This window comes from Heterodontus francisci, chromosome 15, assembly GCF_036365525.1.
Source record: "Heterodontus francisci isolate sHetFra1 chromosome 15, sHetFra1.hap1, whole genome shotgun sequence".
Lineage (NCBI taxonomy): Eukaryota > Metazoa > Chordata > Chondrichthyes > Heterodontiformes > Heterodontidae > Heterodontus > Heterodontus francisci.
In genome coordinates, this window is record NC_090385.1 from 41,627,784 (window position 1) to 41,648,792 (window position 21,009).

At 42.2% G+C, this 21,009-nt stretch overlaps 1 protein-coding gene across 4 annotated transcripts in view; it reads left to right on the plus strand.

The window, feature by feature from the left end:
* Positions 1-21,009, plus strand: part of LOC137377613 (synaptotagmin-like protein 2) — a 143,092-nt gene that overhangs the window by 58,317 nt on the left and 63,766 nt on the right. For 2 of the 4 annotated variants that reach the window (XM_068047438.1, XM_068047439.1), the window contains exons 6-10: positions 1,967-2,048; positions 4,873-5,151; positions 8,096-8,347; positions 12,407-12,649; positions 19,020-20,705. In XM_068047438.1, coding sequence (XP_067903539.1) covers positions 1,967-2,048; positions 4,873-5,151; positions 8,096-8,347; positions 12,407-12,649; positions 19,020-20,705 — 2,542 coding nt within the window. The remainder of the gene's footprint in view (positions 1-1,966; positions 2,049-4,872; positions 5,152-8,095; positions 8,348-12,406; positions 12,650-19,019; positions 20,706-21,009) is intronic. The other 2 variants (XM_068047441.1, XM_068047440.1) reach the window with 2 other exon arrangements.

A 21,009-nucleotide genomic window follows, 5' to 3' on the forward strand; every position in this document is an offset into this window, starting at 1 on the left:
GGCACCCCTCCCAACCATCCCCCCACCCCCCCCCCCCCCCAACCCCCGCCACGGAGCCTGATGTCGGGAGCTCAACAAAATCCAGCCCCTGGTTACTGCTGTATTAGTTTCATTTTGATCTTTCTTGAATTTCTTTTCCAATTTCTAGCCTCCTCTCAAGATATGTATTTATTATATGTTAGCAACTTTCTGGTGCCTTGGCACAATGACTGCTTTTCTCTGTGTGCCTTTTTTTCAGTGGGTATGTGGGGGCGAGAAAAGGGGAAGCATTCCAAATGTGCTGATTCTGTCCTTGCTCAACATCATCCATACATTCACTTTCTGGATAGGGTTGCTGATAGAGAGGGAACTCCAGCGGATTTTCAGTGCCTTCTCTTCACTCCTCACCCACTCTACCTAGTCAAAAATACAGGACCAGTTATACCATACCATCATCCCATCACCCAGGGGGTGTATTTTTACCTGTTACTTTTATGGGTAAATCAAACGGCTGTTCAGAATACCAATACTTCTCCATCTTCTGTCTTGAGTCCTTTTTATAATCATGTCTATGTTTTTAAAAAATAAAAGCTTCAGTTATAATTTAGGCCCTCTCATGCTTCTGTATGCAGTGTGTATTCTACAGCACCAATCATTAACAGCATGCTAATCATTCAAAAAAACTAATTCTTTCTAACCTTATCATAAACTTACTTCACACTTTCATTTCAGCACTTTACACGTCTCTGTATTAAATTTCATCTGCCACGTGTCCGGCCATACCACCAGGCAAGTCCTCCTCTTTAAAGTCTTGAAGCTGTTCAAGCAATTACCCAAAAGTCTCACTTCTGAGATTGTTGCTCACAACCAATGGCGCTACCTTCTATTGCATCACAGTGTCTGAGTTAAAAGTGGGGAAGAAATTGAAGTTACTTAGGATTTTGGAATAAACCTGTACTGTAATTTTTTGTTATATTTAAAACACATGCCCATATGCAATAGAATGCATTGCAGGCAATTGGATCTTACCATTTTATCTTTGCACTCAATATCCACTTCAAGAACACTCAGCTCTCAGGTCAGGTATAGTGCAGATTATATAAGAACATGAAGTACGGAATTAGAAAATGCTAAAGCCTGGAATTTCCTTTCTGGTTGTGTCCATGTTTCTCCTTTTGAAAGAACACAAAGATTTAGGTATGCTACAGACTAATCCGTATAATGTCTCACTCAGGTGTCTACAGACATTCCCTTGTGAACATGCTGTCTGGTACAGGCAATCGAACAGTCTTTTCCTTTCTCACTCAAGCATTGCAAGAAACTTGATATAGGACAGTTGAATGGTAGGAGAGGAGGGTGTACTCTTCTGGCCGATGATGGGGGCCATTTGTCCCTACTAAGCGTCGCATTCACTTCATTTCAGACATTGTGGTCTTGGATGGTGTGAAAATGAGTCCTGCTATCAGCAGTATCTCAGCATCAATCCAGGCACTCGTGCCTTCACTTACCTTGGCTAACCGGGCAAGGTTGTTAAAACCTTTCCAGTACTGAATAGCTTTGCAGTGGTATAGTTGGCATTGACTGCTGGTGTCACCTCGCTCCAGACTGGCTGTGCTTCCTTTTCTGGGACATGATTTCATGCGCGCCAAAAAGTCTTTGTCGTCTAACCCATTTCTGTGCCAGCATAATCTCCACTGCAGCCTTTGAGAATCCTGGGACCTTAATCATTGTAGACTCCCCATTGTAGATTTCTTTTCCTAATATTGCTTTTCGGCTTTCTGCTTTAGAGGCATTGGAGGAAGGTAGTGTGGTTGAATCGGATAACATGTGTACGTGGTCTTTGGAGGGAATGGGTTTCATAGGTGAAGTGACCTTTTCTTGTCCATTACTTATTTTGGCAGCAGTTGTACGGCTAATAATGTCCTAGTTGAGATTTTGATTATATTTACCCTGTAAATTTAACTCTTGTTCTCTCCTTGTACTACAGAGGAAGTCACTATATGAGCCTTGGGAAAGCAGCAGTGATGAAGCAAGCTCTGTGGGAGTTGCTCTACAAAAGCCTGAAAAGGGTAATTAGCAATGTTGGTATGGGATTGAATGACATCCTAATTAATTGGTCCATTTACAATGGGGAAGTGCACCAGCTGCACAAACCATTGCATGTGGAAATACATAGAATATTAAGCACAGAAACAGGCCATTTGGTCAACTGGTCTATACTGGTGTTTGTGCTCCACAACAGCCTCCTCTCACTCCTCTTTATTTCCTTCTGTTCCTTTCTCCCTCAGGTGCTTTGTAGATTCCCATTAAATGCATTGTTAATGCAGATAGAATTCAAATCCAATGGTGTACTGCTTTACTTGGCATTGTAAGATGAGTATAATATTGGATCAAGCCCTTATAGCTACATTTACATAAACACAGTATTGTTGCTTACCCAGGCATTTGAGAATTGGATTCCTTTTGGATCCAAGTTTTTTAGGTATATGCTAGAGTTAAAGCTATATGGTCTTTGCTTAGCTGAATACTTTAACGGTGCAGCCATAGGTAACTAATGAGGCTGTATGTGTCACTCTCTTAATCCACGTAATTACCGTCCTGGATTGGAAGCACAAGAATTTTTGCAGCGGTAAGATTACCTTCACATGGACATGTGCTTGAACAGCCAGTCATAGCGATCTGTACTTGAACTTCAAGGATGTGACTTTCTCCTCCACTCTCCCACCATCTCACAGTATTCTTGAAACAATGGGCTGAAATTTCCTGTGGGTATTGGGAACTCTGATGTCAGGCCCATATGTGAGTCCTGAGCCCATGCATGGCCTCAACATGCCTGCTGGAGCAACTTGACATGAGCAGCCTCCTAATTGGCTGTCCCTGCGTTTATGGTCCAGTTAAGTATGGGACCAAGGAAGCAGGAGGCCCATTAGGAGGGCCTGCAGCAATGTCCAGGCGGCAGCCCCACCGGGCAAGGTGAGCTCTGAGGAAGACCTAGGGGTGTCTCAAAATGGAGGCATTCACAAAGGCCTCCCTCTTCAGTGGTGAGAAAGATGACAAAATACTGTGAGTGGTCGCACAGGGTGGTGGGTTGTCTGTCTAGAAGAGTGCCTGTGGCCACTCCTGGACCACTGTGAGCATTGCAGCCCCTAATGCTACTAATTAATTCTGTCACCCATGGCCTGATGAACTCCTGACAAGAGGCTGCCTCGCAGTGTTCTGGGTTCCCGACACAGCGGGGGACCCATGCCAAGTCAGGTCAATTGCAATGCTGGGGGAATAATGGCCCTTGATTGGGGTCTTAAGTGGCTTCATTGCCCGTCTGCCTCCATGGTGCAGGCTGCGATTCTCGTGGCAGCCCACCGCTGGGAAAATTGCCCGGAGGTGGGACAGTGTCAGGGAGTCGTCCTGACGCATTCCTACTGCTTTCCCGGCATCCCACCTTAAACCCATCTCCATGGGACTGGGAAAATTCAGCCTAATGACTGTGCCTTTTTCAAGTTGGTAAAGCTTAGAGCCAAGACCCAAATTTTGTGGGTGTTTACGTAGGAGAGAAAACCAAAAAATAGCATTTTGATTAGCCTGCTGATGCCAAATTTGGATTTTAAAAACTTTTTCAATTGTAAGAGGAAGGCATTATGATGGATGATCAGGTTACTATTGTGAATGCAAAGAACCACCTGAGGCAGTGAATATATTCCACTCCCATGGTATTTAATATAAAAAGAAAAACATTTTACTCCCCCAGCATTAAGTCTTAAAGACAATTTGCAAACATATAAATCCTCTTTCTTAATGCCAGTAGAAAATCTTTTTCAGAAAATCCCTTTGAGAGCATCCTCAGATCTCAGTGCTCGAACTAGCTGTCTAATCCTAAATGCAGGTGGGCATTTCCATGACCATTCTGTACTTGAAGGCAGGTGCTGTTAAATTTTCTGAATTTAAGTGGAAGAGTAGCTCTTGTAATCCTTTCCTGCACGGGTCTCAGTTTACAGATCAATAGACTTTGGCGTGCAAATGTGGAATGCAAAACACCAGCCAATAGTTAAAGTTCTGTCTTTGAAACTTGGAATATGAACACAAATTGCTATAATAAAGCACCCTGTGATGGCTGGACTAAACTACACAGCAAATATTTTGACAAGACTAAACTACTGCAGGTGCTCAAAATCTGAAATAAAAAGAGAAAATACTGGAAATACTCAAGTCAGGCAGCATCTGTGGAGAGAGAAACAGAGTTAACATTTCAGCTCAATGACCTTTCATTGTACTCAGACAATGCAGAAATCTATGGCTAATGAGATGAGCCAGTAACCACCTCCAAGGATTCTAGCAATGAGACTTTAACCAATAAACAATGTGCGAGAGTGGCTGAAGATGCCTTGGTGATTCCTCCTCCTTCCCTCATTAAGAGCAAATATTTACCTTCTGTTCTGGATTCTTTTTGCTTCTCCTCTCAAAAAAAAACACTCGGAATGTTTCATGTGTGTTTGGTTTTCTTTCATTTTTCACCTCCTCCCAATTTTTCCCTTCTGATAAGACTGAGATCAATAGAATATGGTTAGGTTAGAGTATCATGGGATATGGATCAAAAGTGGTGACTGGATTTGAGGTACAGATCAGCGATGATCTGATTGAATGGTGGAACAGGCTACAGGGGTTGTCTGGCCTACTTGTGTTCCTAAGTTCCTCTGTTCCTCCTCAGGTGAAGGTTGTTCCATGATGACCAGATTGGAGACTCCTTTTAATGCAGATGGATTAAGGAAAGAAGAAGTAATCTTTTCTACTAATCTGTGCGTGGTCTATTTTTGACCACAGTGAGGTCTCCTGATACATGGATATAAATCCTTAATTCTAAGAGCTCTCCTAAGTTTTTTTAACTGGTGTATGTTGCAGGACAGCAAAGAGACCATGCAGGACAAAATGTATCCTCTCCAATATCTGAGCCAGATTCAGATTGGCAGAAACAAGCCAAAAGTATAGATATTCACCATCCACAAACCTACCAGACTCCCACAGGTTCTGACATATCCACTGACTTGCAAATGAGATACACTTCCAGTGTTTCTCGAATTCCAAGAAGAATTAATCCTATGGGTACTTCAGGAAACTTGTGCAGAACTGGGGAGCCAACAGCACCAAATGCCAATATCTTAGAACAGGGCCAGTTAAATGGTAAGTAGATAAAGGAGAAGCATGTTCTATTGAGATGTTCCATAATTTCTAAATGGTGGCACAGTCTATTGATAATTCAATTGTTTTGAACTTGATAAAAATTTAATTATTTAGCAATGAATTAACTAACAAATAATTTAGAAAAGTAAGAATGTACTGCTTTAAAAGTATCTGATGATTTGAGTGGGCTATATTTGTATACTTACATTCTTACACCCCTTTGTTGCATCCCTTTAGAACTAGGCATATAAACAGCCTGGGACATTTTGCATGGTATGACCTTGACCTGTGACAGTGAAGCTCAGCTGTGATGATTTGAGTTGTGGCGATTCATCAGCATGTGAAGTTCCACACATGAGGCTGCATTTAACTGATTAGTTTTAGACTGTAAAAGTGATAATGTGACACAACTAAAACACCAATATGCTTACAGATAACATTTAAAATTGTCAAAATGCAAATGAAAGGAGGGATGATATTTTTGGGTGAATCTTGAGATGGGGCTTGTGGAGTGGTGGAGAACAATTATTTTAAAGGACAGGAAAGAGAGCTGAAACAATGAGTGGTGGACCAAGGTAAGGCGCTTGAAGGAGGAGAAGAAATCAGAACAATAGGGGAGAGGCCAAGATGTGATTTGTGATGAGGGGAATGTGGTGGTTTGGATTGGGTTGTTGCGTGTCTTACTATTAAATTTTGGAATAAAATTTGTTTAACAAAGTCAATCATGGATTTATGCTTGCATGCCTGCTTACTCACAATGTCCAGATTTACAAATAAATGATTCACATATGTGGGCACAATAATGTAGAACACTACATTGTCAGTAATGTACAATATATAAAATAAGGATGCCTGAATTGCAAGATCCCATTATTTACCCCCAACTAGGGGACTCTCAAAAATCTGGTGGTAAATACCCAAGAATTGCTTGTGGAATTCTACATGCAACCTTTTACATAACTTCATGATCATCGAAAACTATTACAACATTAGAATCTGTTTTAGTATGATGGATATTTACTTTGCTTGACCTCAGAAAATGCTTGAACCTGAAACTAAAGTCTTCTCAACTTAGTAAACAATGGGATAATGGCTTTCCGGTGGCTTTCTGCACTTCCGCAACAAAAATTATCCAGTCTGCTGATGGCTCTATATTTTAACCATGAATGAAATAAACATTCTGAGGATGGGAAGTACAAACAACAACATTGGTTGTTTCAGACAAGGCACATCTGGTCCTCCAGTTTGTATTTAGTGAAGAATCCGCTCCACTTTAAACCGTTGGTATTTTAAAATCTAAATTTATATACATAGACTTACTAAGACAAGAATTCTACCCTTGTCACAAAGAGCATCATGGAAGCATCATCAGACAGAAGTGGATACTAAGCCACAGGTGGGCTTGGTATCTGTCCAATTCTGCTTAATCTTAAAAAATATACTTTTTATATCAAGGGAAGTATTTTTTCCATTGTCTTCCTTAATTGAAATGAAAGGAGAGTGGAGTGATTGAGCCCAGTTGCCTGAAGAAGTTGCACATTGCAAAATCAAGCTCACTAAATGTTCCTAAGCGCTCTTCCTTATATAAACACAGGCCCTCCCACAGGAAGGGAGCATGAGAGCATGGATTTTGGGGTGGGGGTGGGGGCGAATGTGATGGTGAGAATCCTTGAAATACCAGGAATGCAGAGGCCGTGTCTCACTTAATGGCAGGACCTAATTATCATTATTTGACTCCATTTCCACCCGACAGCTGGAGAAATTGACAGGCTGGCTGGTTGACGGGCAGGAGAGGCAGCAGTTAAAGGCTACAGTTGGGGATCGGTGGGGAGGTTGGGAGTGGGGGTCGGACAGCAATCGGGAGGGAGGAGGGGCCGGCAGATATTTGGAATGGGGTCAGCTAATCGCAGATAATTTCTTTGATGGGTCAGTGGGGTAGCATGCTTGCTCCTCCTGGCCCACAGGCAGTGCTTTAAAAAGCACTTGCCTGCTTGATTGGCTGCTACAATCTCTTTTCGTCTTTTGCATTTCCCGAGCCATGGCTAACCCGCCCTGCACCGTTAAATTTAAATTAGGCTCTTAACTGCACTATTGGAGTCTAATTTACATGTTATAATGAGGTGTCCCGTGTCTCATGCAAGCCACAGACACGACACACAATCCACCACCGTAGAAATGGCAGCAGGAGCATGGGGTTACAGGATTTTTTTTATTTTTAGCCCACCTATTGCCCATTTTGGGGGGTTAAAATTCCCCTTTGCTGGCAAAAATTAGTTTAAAAATAACTGCTATTTGTCAGATTTGAGAGTATTGATAGTAAACCTTCATGATTCTGATGCCTTTCAAGAGCGGAAGTATAATATCGCTTGAAACATTCTCAAAACTGGAGCAATCTTAAAACCTTTCACCATATGGTGCAGTCTTTTGGGTCTAACAGATGCTCAATATTGATTTTATATCGGCAGTTGAGGTGTACACATCTATGTGATAAATGAACTTGGGGTGGAGGGGATTTATATATAACATACTCCTCTCTTTCCACATCATCCTCCCCCTTCTATACCTTGACCTGAGGTGTAAGGAGAAAATTAAGTCATACATAGTTGCAGATATTTCTGGTTTTGCTATTATTACCCCTCAGGAGAGAGCTTATTAATTTGGGTTCTACAGAATCTCAGTGAGAATACGTAGTTAAATTCTGATCTGTTTTGCTTATATTGAAAATGGACCCTAAGCCAAAGATGATCTTGATATCTGTCTGATTTTGCAAGAGAATTCTGTTTTGAAGTTTTAAAATAAAAACTGTTATTTTATTGCCACTTAAAGCATACTGATTTAATTTTGTTTTTGTATTTGAAATAATATTGCCCTCTACTGGGAATCGCTGAGACAGTATTGTGAAGCAACTACTAGTTGGATTGAGTTAATATAGTCTCTGTTACAGGTCGCCAGAGAATTCCAGCAGTCTCCAGTGCAGAGTCCCTTACTTGTGAACAGGCTCCAGACCTGACAAAACAAGACAATGTTTCAGGCAACCACTGCGATAGGACACAAGCCTACCAGGCAGCTGAAATTAGAGACCAAAAAACTGTCCTCACTGATGGCAGCACTCTGATTCCAAGAGGGCAGAGTCATTTAGAATTTACAGAGGAAACGCAGAAAGCTCCAGAAGAGTCTGAGCACAGTAATTTGAATGGTGAGTTTGTGATCCTGAAATATTTCTTCTCATCTGAATATCCAGAAGATGATTTTTGTTGACATTATTCAATGTGGGGACAAATGACGAGTACTCAATCCACATTCATTGGGCTGGATTTTGTTGTCTGGTGGCCTCCCCGCATGGGAGCTGTGCTACCGCGATAACATGGCGGTTAGCCACTTAACATATTGGCGGCGGCCGCCCGCCCCCCCCCCCCCCCACCCCCCGCACAATCATGTGGCGGGGCGGTATTGGTGATGCCGTTCATGGCGTCACCTGATGCCGGAGCAGGTGCTGGCACCATTTTTAAAAGGCTGCCAGCCTTGCAAATAGATCAAAATAATGCAGAGTATGCAGAGTTGACCCCTTCCCCCCCCTTATCCTTACATACAATGCAGAGTTGACCCCATCCCACCCCCCCCCCCCAATCTATGCTCAGAATACAGCGGTGACCCCGTTTCCTCCTCGGTGGCGCCAGCTTCTCCTGGACTGGAAAGCGAAGGCTCTTGATTGCCACACATCACACTGAAGATCAGGAATGGAAGTGAAGATCGCGGTGGATGAGATGGTAATGTATGCAGATATGTATTTTAAATATTTAAACCAGGGTCCCGTCACAGAGTGGCAGAGGAGCCATCACAGAGATTCCCCGCTGCTGGGAAGATTTGGCCCAACAATTCCGGTGTCGGGTTCCGTGGCAGCCGCTGCCACTCCGAATCTCCGGCCCCCACCCCCCCCCCCCCCCCCCCCCGGCCATGAAACCCGACATCGGGCTGGGAACAAAATCCGGCCGTGTGTGTGTGTTTATGTGTGTGTGTGTGTTTGTACACAATTCAAACACTTTTTTTCAAAGCGCCTGGTTAGACTTTCTGAGAGAAGCTCAATACACAATGATTCAACACATGTTAAAACATCTACCTGCCTCTGTCTCCAAATTTCCAACAATCTAGCCATAGAATAGATCAAGAGGGTCTTGCATTGCATCATGGTAACATCATGGTTAAAAACAAAAGTTGTTGAAAATGACCTAATTGGTGATGTATGGGGAAGCTAACTGGCAGCAGTTACTGAGGCTGAGCAAGTGAAGGGCCTGGCTTAACATCAATACAGAAGATTGCAGTTGATCTAAAATGCTTAACCAATCTATTACCTCAGCTGAAAACGTGTTTATCCAATTTTCTTGCACTTTCTCCCAGCCCACTACTGACTATCTCCTTATGTTATTACAGCCTCCTCATTTTTGGGGTCAGCAGTTCTTTCCATTCAGCAGTTTGTCAATGACAATAACTTCACTATTAATCCAGTGCCCTGACACTGGTTAAGTAACTCTCTTCCCAGTTCGAATTTTCAAGGTCATCAGCACTTGGTTTAATAAATGTGTATGCTTCTTTTAAAACAATTGAAATGGAAATAGAAAAATGGCAATGTTAACTGACCTTCCCAATATGAGCCACAAGATATAGCTGGTGTGGGAAATGGAAATATCTCTATATTCACTCAAACATCAAACCCAAGAGTACTGAAGGTGTTCTGATCCCTAGTGCTGGTCTCTCATGCCTTATTAAGCACAAAGTTAATCAAAATTTAGAGGGGCCATAAATATCACAGTTCCATCTTATCTCTTTAAGCCCGTGGGGAACCTTGAGTAATTTGCCCCTCTACTTTCAAATGTTTCCTCTATTGTAATGGGGGTATGCAGTTGTATTTTCTTTCAGGGTGACCTTTATTAGCTTCCTTTATCAGTATGAAACTGTCAAGACTTTTCTATTGCCTTGTCTTCCCACAACGGCCTCGGTCACCTCCTTTAGCATTTAACAGGAAAGGAAATTATAAATGTCAGAATTCCGCAATGTGGCCTTCCAAACACTGATCATCCCAGGTTACTTCTATGTACCTGTTGGTTACACAGCAGCATTTACTGAATCTGGGAAGGAGGTTCCTTGTCTCTTTAATACAGGGAAGGAAAAGAACAAACTGGTTATATATTTAAACTGGTTTCAGACACTATTTGAGCTTCTCGTAACTTGTTTGAACTCTAGGCATGAATTTGAACCTACCTTAGTCTCCAGTATATTTAGTGTAGTGAGACTGGCCTGAATGTTACTGGCCCTCCGACGGCAGGGGTTGTGGCGGCCCGGAAAATGGCTCCGGGAGAGGCTGGCCATGGGCCTCGACGTCAGGAAGACCCCACCTCATAATGCTGGTGGCAGTGAGGCCTAGTGGCGGTCCCCCCACCCCCCACCACTCAGCGATGGGGCTGAAATTTAAATATTTAAATGTAGGAAAATGATTGAATTAAATATTTATGCGCTCCCACCATCCGTTCCATTGCCATATTGGTGGCGGTGGACGTCACTCCTGCGCTGTTGGATCACCGTTCGGAGATCCAATTCGGGATACTAGTGGGGAGGGGAGAGCATGGAAATTATTTCAGTGCAGGAGCGGGGGGCGGGGGGAGTGGGGAAAACAATTCCGATTGGTGGTGGGGATGGTGGGAAGGGGTTGAAGGTAAAAGTTACTGAACTTTGTGGGGGGTGAAGGTCAGGTACTTAAGGTAAGTTTTTTGGGGAGTGAAAGGGCAAGGAATGAAGTAAATGGATTTGGGAGGCACTGGGAGAGGGGATGAAAACATTTCTTTCATTGTTCAATAAATTTTAATGTGCCGATTCCTTTAAATATTGTAATTCAATGTTAGGGCTGGAAATCCTTTAAAAATGGCACCGGCGCCTGCACAGTGGCACCAGATGCCATTGCTGGGGATGGATCACCCGCCCCCTCCTGCGTCATTCGGTGTGGGGCACAGTCTGCCCCATCCATGTAAATGAGCCGCCGCGTATCATATTGAGGCGGCTCCATGGAGTAAATCCTGCACGTGTGCCCTGCCATCTTTGAAGCTCACCACTGAGAGATATTTAAATTCTGAGATCGGCGGTAAGCTGGTAGAATTCAACCCAGAGTGTATTCCATATCCAGTGAAAGAAGCTGTGTCATTGACAGTGTGAGCTAGAAGCACGTGGCTGAAGGTGATATGAATATCATGCACAATATACTGGAGCGGTAATTGAACAGAAGGATATCCTGTTTCTTGGGGAAAGTTGTCGTTGTGGCTGACTTTCCTCTCCCTATATGGTATATTTGCTGTACCCTCTGCCATTAGTAGTGCAACAATGTGGTTAATGGGGCAAAAAATAGTAGCCTTGAGGAATCTGTCTCTACCACTAGGGAAAATATACCTTGTGCTACAATTTACCATTGATGGCAAACTGAAATCTTTGTTGCCTGTGAACATCGAGGTAAAAGAACTCCATATAGGGGAGAAAACTGTAATGAGCATTCCCAGACCTTTAGATGAAATATTAGTCATGGCTTGAACTTATATAACACCTTGATTGCAATAAAAAGTACCAAGGTACTTCAGAGATGAAAATGGGCACAAAGCCAATCAAGGGGCAAATGGGAAGAGAGATGGTCAAAGTGGGTTTTAAGGAGAAGATGGACAGAGGGCAGAGGGGTTTGGGGATTTAATTCTAGAATGGGAACTAGGTGACTGAAAGCATAGCTATCTGTGGTGAGCTGAGGCTGTGGAGGGAAAGGGAATGGCTTCACTTTCTCCTTTGTCCCGCAAGATGAAGTTGACTTATTGAGTTGAAGTACAGAAAATATTGGTTTCACTCCGTCTCCCAAAAAATTACACAATAGTGAGACTTTGAATTTTACCCCAATACTTTTTCCCATTTTTATACCTCTTTTTCCCATTTTCTCTCATTGTTATGCTCAGTTTCATGCTGGAAACACTTGACAACTTGGCATTGTATTTAGGTTTCCTCAAACACTTTCTTGAAATTGCCGACAGGAGAGACATACCTCTCCATTTTAAGCAGAATTCAATTCAGCTGTGGTATCTATCCAATTGTTAGTCTTCTTAAATCAGACAACTTGTGTATATTTCAGTATTGAAAATGAAATTGCAATGAATTTATTGTACATTCTGTGACCTAAGAAGGTTAGGTTGGAAAATAGCTTCCTGTTAAATGAGTATCAATTTTTTTGTTTCAGGTCAAGGACTTGCCACAGTCTCTACTGTAGCATGGCCGATGAGTGAGAAGGCCTTGGATATGCCAAAACCAAGGAAGATTGTGGCCACTCGCTATAAAGGGGCACCCATCTACCAGATTCCAGAGACCAGTGACAAAGGGAAAATGGCTGCCTCTAGCAGTACCCGTATTCCGAAATGGAAGAGCTCATCCAGAGAAAGTGAAAAATCCACAGAGAAGTCAGAAAGCCTTGCCTCTGAGCCAGGTGAAGGATAGTGCTGACAATTATTACGTTAATAACTTTTCCTTCTACCCCATCAAAAAAAGGAAGACATTAAAAAGGGCAATGTCGTCTTTTGAGAAGTAACTGACAAGTTTATTTTTCTGTTTTAAGAAAATAGAAGTGTTAACATAATTTGCAGCATTGTATTATATCAGTTAAATGTGAAATCTTGGCAAGTGAAAGGTGGCTCTCCTCCTCCCTTTTCCTAAGTGTCTTGTTAAGATAGTACGATAGAAAGATAGAAAAGATAGAGAAGGAAACGGGGAGGTGGAGTAGCTATACTTATTAGGAATAGCAGAATGGTAGTTGAGAAAAGGGGCGCAGCTATCAACAAGACAAAAATAGAATCTAAATGGATAGAGATAAAAGATAATAAAGGATCAGTCACACTAATAGGTGTAGTCTACTGATGATTTAATAGTAGAAGGTAGGTGGAAGAAGAAATATGCAGACAAATTAGGGGGTTGAGTAAAAAACATGGAATAATAATCTTGGGGAATTTCAACTACCCTGACATTTATTGGACAGAAGCGAGTAGATAAACGGGATAAGGGAATGGAGTTCCTACAAAGAACAAAGAAAATTACAGCACAGGAACAGGCCCTTCGGCCCTCCAAGCCTGCGCCGATCCAGATCCTCTATCTGAACATGACGCCTATTTTCTAAGGGTCTGTATCTCTTTACTTCCTGCCCATTCATGTATCTGTCTAGATACATCTTAAAAGACGCTTTCGTGCCCGCGTCTACCACCTCCGCTGGCAACGCGTTCCAGGCACCCACCACCCTCTGCGTAAAGAACTTTCCACGCATATCCCCCCTAAACTTTTCCCCTTTCACTTTGAACTCGTGACCCCTAGTAATTGAATCCCCCACTCTGGGAAAAAGCCTCTTGCTATCCAACCTGTTTATACCTCTCATGATTTTGTACACCTCAATCAGGTCCCCCCTCAACCTCTGTCTTTCTAATGAAAATAATCGTAATCTACTCAACCTCTCTTCATAGCTAGCGCCCTCCATACCAGGCAACACCCTGGTGAACCTCCTCTGCACCCTTTCCAAAGCATCCACATCCTTTTGGTAATGTGGCAACCAGAACTGCACGCAGTATTCCAAATGTGGCCGAACCAAAGTCCTATACAACTGTAACATGACCTGCCAACTCTTGTACTCAATACCCCGTCCGATGAAGGAAAGCATGCCGTATGCCTTCTTGACCACTCTATTGACCTGCGTTGCCACCTTCAGGGAGCAATGGACCTGAACACCCAAATCTCTCTGTACATCAATTTTCCCCAGGACTTTTCCATTTACTGCATAGTTCACTCTTGAATTGGATCTTCCAAAATGCATCACCTTGCATTTGCCCTGATTGAACTCCATCTGCCATTTCTCTGCCCAACTCTCCAGTCTATCTATATTCTGCTGTATTCTCTGACAGTCCCCTTCACTATCTGCTACTCCACCAATCTTAGTGTCGTCTGCAAACTTGCTAATCAGATCACCTATACTTTCCTCCAAATCATTTATGTATATCACAAACAACAGTGGTCCCAGCACGGATCCCTGTGGAACACCACTGGTCACACGTCTCTATTTTGAGAAACTCCCTTCCACTGCTACTCTCTGTCACCTGTTGCCCAGCCAGTTCTTTATCCATCTAGCTAGTACACCTTGGACCCCATGCGCCTTCACTTTCTCCATCAGCCTACCATGGGGAACCTTATCAAACGCCTTACTGAAGTCCATGTATATGACATCTACAGCCCTTCCCTCATCAATCAACTTTGTCACTTCCTCAAAGAATTCTATTAAGTTGGTAAGACATGACCTTCCCTGCAAAAAACCATGTTGCCTATCACTGATAAGCCCATTTTCTTCCAAATGGGAATAGATCCTATCCCTCAGTATCTTCTCCAGCAGCTTCCCTACCACTGACGTCAGGCTCACCGGTCTATAATTACCTGGATTATCCCTGCTACCCTTCTTATACAAGGGGACAATATTAGCAATTCTCCAGTCCTCCGGGACCTCACCCGTGTTTAAGGATGCTGCAAAGATATCTGTTAAGGCCCCAGCTATTTCCTCTCTCGCTTCCCTCAGTAACCTGGGATAGATCCCATCCGGACCTGGGGACTTGTCCACCTTAATGCCTTTTAGAATACCCAACACTTCCTCCCTCCTTATGCCGACTTGACCTAGAGTAATCATACATCTGTTCCTAACCTCAACATCCTTCATGTCCCTCTCCTCGGTGAATACCGATGCAAAGTACTCGTTTAGAATCTCACCCATTTTCTCTGACTCCACGCATAACTTTCCTCCTTTGTCCTTGAGTGGGCCAATCCTTTCTCTAGTTACCCTCTTGCTCCTTATATATGAATAAAAGGCTTTGGGATTTTCCTTAACCCTGTTTGCTAAAGATATTTCATGACCCCTTTTAGCCCTCTTAATTCCTCGTTTCAGATTGGTCCTACATTCCCGATATTCTTCCAAAGCTTCGTCTTTCTTCAGCCACCTAGACCTTATGTATGCTTCCTTTTTCCTCTTAGCTAGTCTCACAATTTCACCTGTCATCCATGGTTCCCTAATCTTGCCATTTCTATCCCTCATTTTCACAGGAACATGTCTCTCCTGCACGCTAATCAACCTCTCTTTAAAAGCCTCCCACATATCACATGTGGATTTACCTTCAAACAGCTGCTCCCAATCTACATTCCCCAGCTCCTGCCGAATTTTGGTATAGTTGGCCTTCCCCCAATTTAGCACAGGACTCCTTTCTAATCCAACATGTAAAAAGCCCAACAAGGGAAGATTCGATATTAGATCTACTAATGGGGAATGAACCAGATCAGATAACAGAATTAAACATAGGCGAACATCTAGGCATAATATTATACACTTCAAGATGATGATAGAGAAGGACTTAAGTATAACAAAAACCAGGTTAATAGATTGGAGAAAAACAGATTTTGAGGGCTGAGAATAGAACTTGGGAAAATAAAATGGGCAACAATATTGGCAAACAATGATGTAGGACAACAATGGGAAACATTTCAAACGGTGTTCAACAGAGTGCAGGAAAAATATATTCTGCTAAAAGGAAAGAACAAACACTCGTGATACATCATGGATGAATAAAGAGATAAGGGAATAAGTGAGGTTTAGGAAAGAGAGATACATTAAGTATGTAAATGTCAGAGGAGTGCATGATAAGAAACAATATGAAGAGATTAGAAGAGAAGTCAAAAAAAATTAGGAAGGCAAAAAGGAACTATGAAATTAAATTATCAAGGAACATAAAACAATAATAACTAATTTTACAGGCACATCAATAAAAAATGGAAGGCTGTGATCGGAATAGGACCATTAGGGATAAACGGGATAATACAATAGAGAGATGGCAAAAAAATTAAATAATTATTTTGCTTCGGTGCTTACCAGGGAAATAGAGCAGGTAGACATGACATTGAATGATGAGATGAGTAATGAGATAAATGCATTTAAAATAAAAAAAGGATGTATTGAATCAACTCATCAAACTCAAAGAGATTAAAACTCCTGGTCTGGATGGATTGCATCCACGTATTTTCAAAGAACCAAGGGAAGAGATAGCAGAGGCATTACTACACATATTTAATAATTTGTTAGCAAAAGTTGTCATGCCAGAGGACTGGTGGATAGCTAACATAATTCCTAAATTTAAGAAGGGGGTAGAACATGCCCAAGGAATTATAGACCAGTCAGCTTAACATCGGTGGTAGGAAAATTATAGAATCCCTACTAAAGGAGAGAATAGAAGAACATCAAGAAACAAAAATTATAATAGTGAATAGTCAGCGTGAATTTCAAAAGGGAAAAGCTTGCTTGACCAACCTTATTGAATTTTTTGAGGAGGTAACAGAGAGAGTAAACAGCGGTAATGTCGTAGATGTAATTTATCTGGATTTTCTAATGGCCTTCGTTAAGATGCCCCATAATAGACGAATGAATAAGTTCAGAGAATGTGGAGTCAGGGACAAGGGGCAGGATGAATTGCTAGCTGGCTTTAAGATAGAAAGCAAAAAGTGGAAGTAAAGGATCATTATTCGGAGTGGCAGGGTGAGAGGTGGTGTTCCACAAGGATCAGTGCTGGGACAATTGCTGTTCACAATTTGCATCAATGATTTGGACTTTGGACTCAAAAACACAATTTCTAAATGTGCGGATGACACCAACTTGTGGGTGGTGGTGGTGGCGGGGGGGTGGGGGGTGGGGAAATAGTCAATACTGAGGAGAGCTGCAACCATTGCAGGAGGACATTAATAAACTTGCAGAATAGGCAAATAATTGGCAAACGAATTTGAACACAGATAAATGTGAGGTAGTACATTTTAGGAAGGTGCAAGTCTAGGTGGGGTAGAGGAACAAAGGGATCTTGGAGTACAAATATACCAATCACTAAAAGTTGCACCACAGGTTAGCAAGACCATAATAAAAGCAAACCAAACACTAGGCTTTATTTCTAAAGGAGTAGAATTGAAAAGTAGGGAGATGATGCTAAACCTGTATCGAACCTTGGTTAGACCACATTTGAAGTACTGTGTACAATTCTGGTCGCCATGTTATGGAAAGGTATAAAGGCACTAGAGAGGGTGCAGAGAAGATTTACAAGGATGATACCAGAAATGCATGGGTATACATATCAGGAAAGGATTGACAGGCTGGGTTTCTTTTCACTTGAAAAAATAAAGCTGAGGAGTAACCTCACAGACGTCTTTAAAATGATGAAAGGTTTTGATAGAGTGGATACGGAGAGAATGTTTCCATTTGTGGGGAAGAGTATATCTAGAGGCCATCAATATAAGATAGTCACCAAGAAATCCATTAGGGAATTCAGAAGAAATGTCTTTACCCAAAGAGTGGTGAGAATGTGGAATTTGCTATCACAGGGAGGGTTAAAGTGAATAGTTTAGATGCACTTAAGGAAAGTTAGACAAGCATATGAGGGAGAAGAAAATAGAGGGTTACGATGATAGATTCAGATGAGGAAAGATGAGAAGAGGCTTGAGTGGAGAATAAACGCCAGCATGGACTGGATGGACTGAATGACCTGTTTCCATACCGTATATCCTATGTAATCCTATGAATCTTTCAGTTCGCTCCAAGACAGTTAATAGGTTAAGCAGTAAGTTTAAAGGGAGCTGCTAACTAGACACTTATCCGAGTTAAAAACATAAAATACTGGAAATATTCAGCATGTCAGGCAGCAACTGTGGAGAGAAAAACAGAGTTAACATTTCAGATCTGTGACCTTTCATCAGAACTTATCTGAGCTGATCACACTTGTTTGTTTGAATTGTGTGGCTTGGTTCATTCTTCACGTACACTGTCCTGAGATAGCTAAGTAAGCGCAGTGGTTAGCACCGCAGCCTCACAGCCTCAGCGACCCGGGTTCAATTCTGGGTACTGCCTGTGTGGAGTTTGCAAGTTCTCCCTCTGTCTGCGTGGGTTTCCTCTGGGTGCTCCGGTTTCCTCCCACATGCCAAAGACTTGCTGGTTGATAGGTTAATTGGCCATTATAAAATTGCCCCTAGTATAGGTAGGTGGTAGGGAAATCTAGGGACAGGTGGGGATGTGGTAGGAATATGGGATTAGTGTAGGATTAGTATAAATGGGTGGTTGATGGTCGGCACAGACTCGGTGGGCCGAAGGGCCTGTTTCAGTGCTGTATCTCTAAAACTAAAACTAAAACTGATCCTTGAAATTTGGTAAAAGCAAAATACTGCGGATGCTGGAAATCTGAAATAAAAACAAGAAATGCTGGAATCACTCAGCAGGTCTGGCAGCATCTGTGGAAAGAGAAGCAGAGTTAACGTTTCGGGTCAGTGACCCTTCTTCGGAACTGACAAATATAAGAAAAGTCACAGATTATAAGCAAGTGAGGTGGGGGTGGGGCAAGAGATAACAAAGGAGAAGGTGTAGATTGGACCAGGCCACATAGCTGACCAAAAGGTCACGGAGCAAAGGCAAACAATATGTTAATGGTGTGTTGAAAGACAAAGCATTAGTACAGATTAGGTGTAAATACACTGAATATTGAACAGCAGCAAGTGCAAACCTGAAAAAAACAGTGGGTAAGCACTTGAAATTTGGTATTGATTTTAGGCAGGGACAAAATTTCTGAGAGTAAGCTGGTTTTAACTTGTGTATCACAACTGACTTAACAGCGCCAGTATTAATTTGCAGCTCAATAAATGCTTCATTTTTATCATGGGAAGTTTTATTGATTTAATACATGCCCTGTTCACTTTGTGTAACTTTACCTCTAATGCCTGGAATTATTATTAAGTGAATGTTGTTTCATAAACTGTAGGTCGACAAAGACTACCTGCAGCCACTGCTAATGAAGACCAACAAGCTCAGGAGACACTTGAGAAATCGGACTTGTCACCCACATCTCGAATTCCAAGACTGAAAATTGCTGTAGAAACAGCAGGAGAAACTCCAAAAGCACCTATTGAGGATATGGAGCCATCAAGTAGACTGTTGGCAGGTAAGAATAGGACTGCTGAGATGACTGACCAAGCAACGGCTGCCTTCCAACCTACTTCCAGAATAGCTAGATATCAGTCATCCTCCTCTGATGATGAGAGAGAGAAAGGCCATAAATCAGGTGCTGTGTTCACCATAAGTGCTTTAGGTAATAAGCACCTTGAAGAGAAAACGCTCACTGATCCCAGCCATTTTAAAAACCTGAGGCATTTTTGGGAAAGAGGAGTTGATTCCAGTAAAGCAAACAATGAGCTTCCAAGTGATGTTTCCAAAATTCCAAATAGAAGACTTAGATCACCAGATTACAGAAGCCATCCAACTGAAATAAAGCATTCCACAATTGCTGAGTCAAAGCCGGATTTGGTGACCAGGGAAATTGCTCCTACAGATAGCTCCCCTAAACTGGAACTTCAAGGGAACCGATCAGTACCTCATTCCTCTGAGGAAGAGGGAGAAGTTGTTCAGTTAACCAGTACCAGGAGGTTACCTCCTGTTCCTGCTCCAAGAGTCAAACCAACAGTCAAAATGGGAAAGAATGATGCATGGATGACCAAGTGGGATAAACATGTAGATGCAAATCCTTCGATGGTTGATGAAGCATCTAAAACTATTGTCCAGCGAACTCATAGCAACGATGATCAGGCAAAAGAATCCATTGTACCGGAATCCATTGAACATGACAGATCCTCAGCATTAATGCTCTCCAATAACTCAAGTTGGGATGAGTCTTTGCCAATCATGGAAAGCAGTCAGACTGCTTCTGATTATGTTGTGGAGGAAACTATAAAAAAGGAGATTCTTCCACCAAAAGAAAATGAGAGAAAGGAAATGTACAAAAAGATAATGAAAATGGCAGCTGAATCAGCTATGTATTACCCAGCACCAGTAGAGGAGCTCACAATGATAAAGGCTGATGATGAAGTCTGCAATGAGAAGCCAATACTACTCGACAGTGGTCACAAATCAGAGATGAGGACCCCTGTAGACAGTTACACAATAAGCCTTGACAGAGATTGCCAATTTTTTCCAAAGGAAAGAGATGAGGAGATCACAGTAACTTCTTCCCAGTCTGATATTCCTACGTTGGAACAGGAAGTGGTCCCAGCAAAAATGGATTGTATCAACATTTCTTTGAAGAGCCGGGTGGAAGCCGTGGTGGACAAGTCCTCTGAAGGTGACCTACCTGAACCAGAGACCATCCTGAAATACAATAAACATACAATGCCGAGAAGTGTAAGTGAAGAATCAACATTGTTATGCAAGAAGGCACATTCTGGAGATGCTGATGTGGAAGCATCATCTGCAGATGAACTCCATTGTTCAGTCAATGTGCACCCTATAGTCGATGGCAAACATTTAACTTTTACTGGTAAACAAGACAAAGAGGATGGCCTATCGGGCAATGCAATAAATAATGATTCCAGAGTCCAGGAGGAGCAGTCTTCAAATGTTGTCCATTGTATGAATGATTCGGAGTGTAACAATAATTTTCAATGGATGGAGTCAGGTTTGACTTTTCATATTTAATAACTTTCTTTTCCTTGATGGTTGAATACTTAAAATACTGAAACCTAACTCTTAATAGTTTATCCACTTTGCTGTCAGTGCCAACAGAATCATGCCCCCAATTTTCTTGCGCTCCCCCCAAAGTATTTATGGTATGACGCCACTTGCACCCTTTAATTAGATGCTGCTCTAACTCGTGTATGGCGGTTCCATGTTGCACAATGGTCCTGCGATGTTGTCCTGTTCAACTTTGGGGAAACCATGACAAAGTAAAGAAAATTAAATATAAACTCACTGGTTAGCTG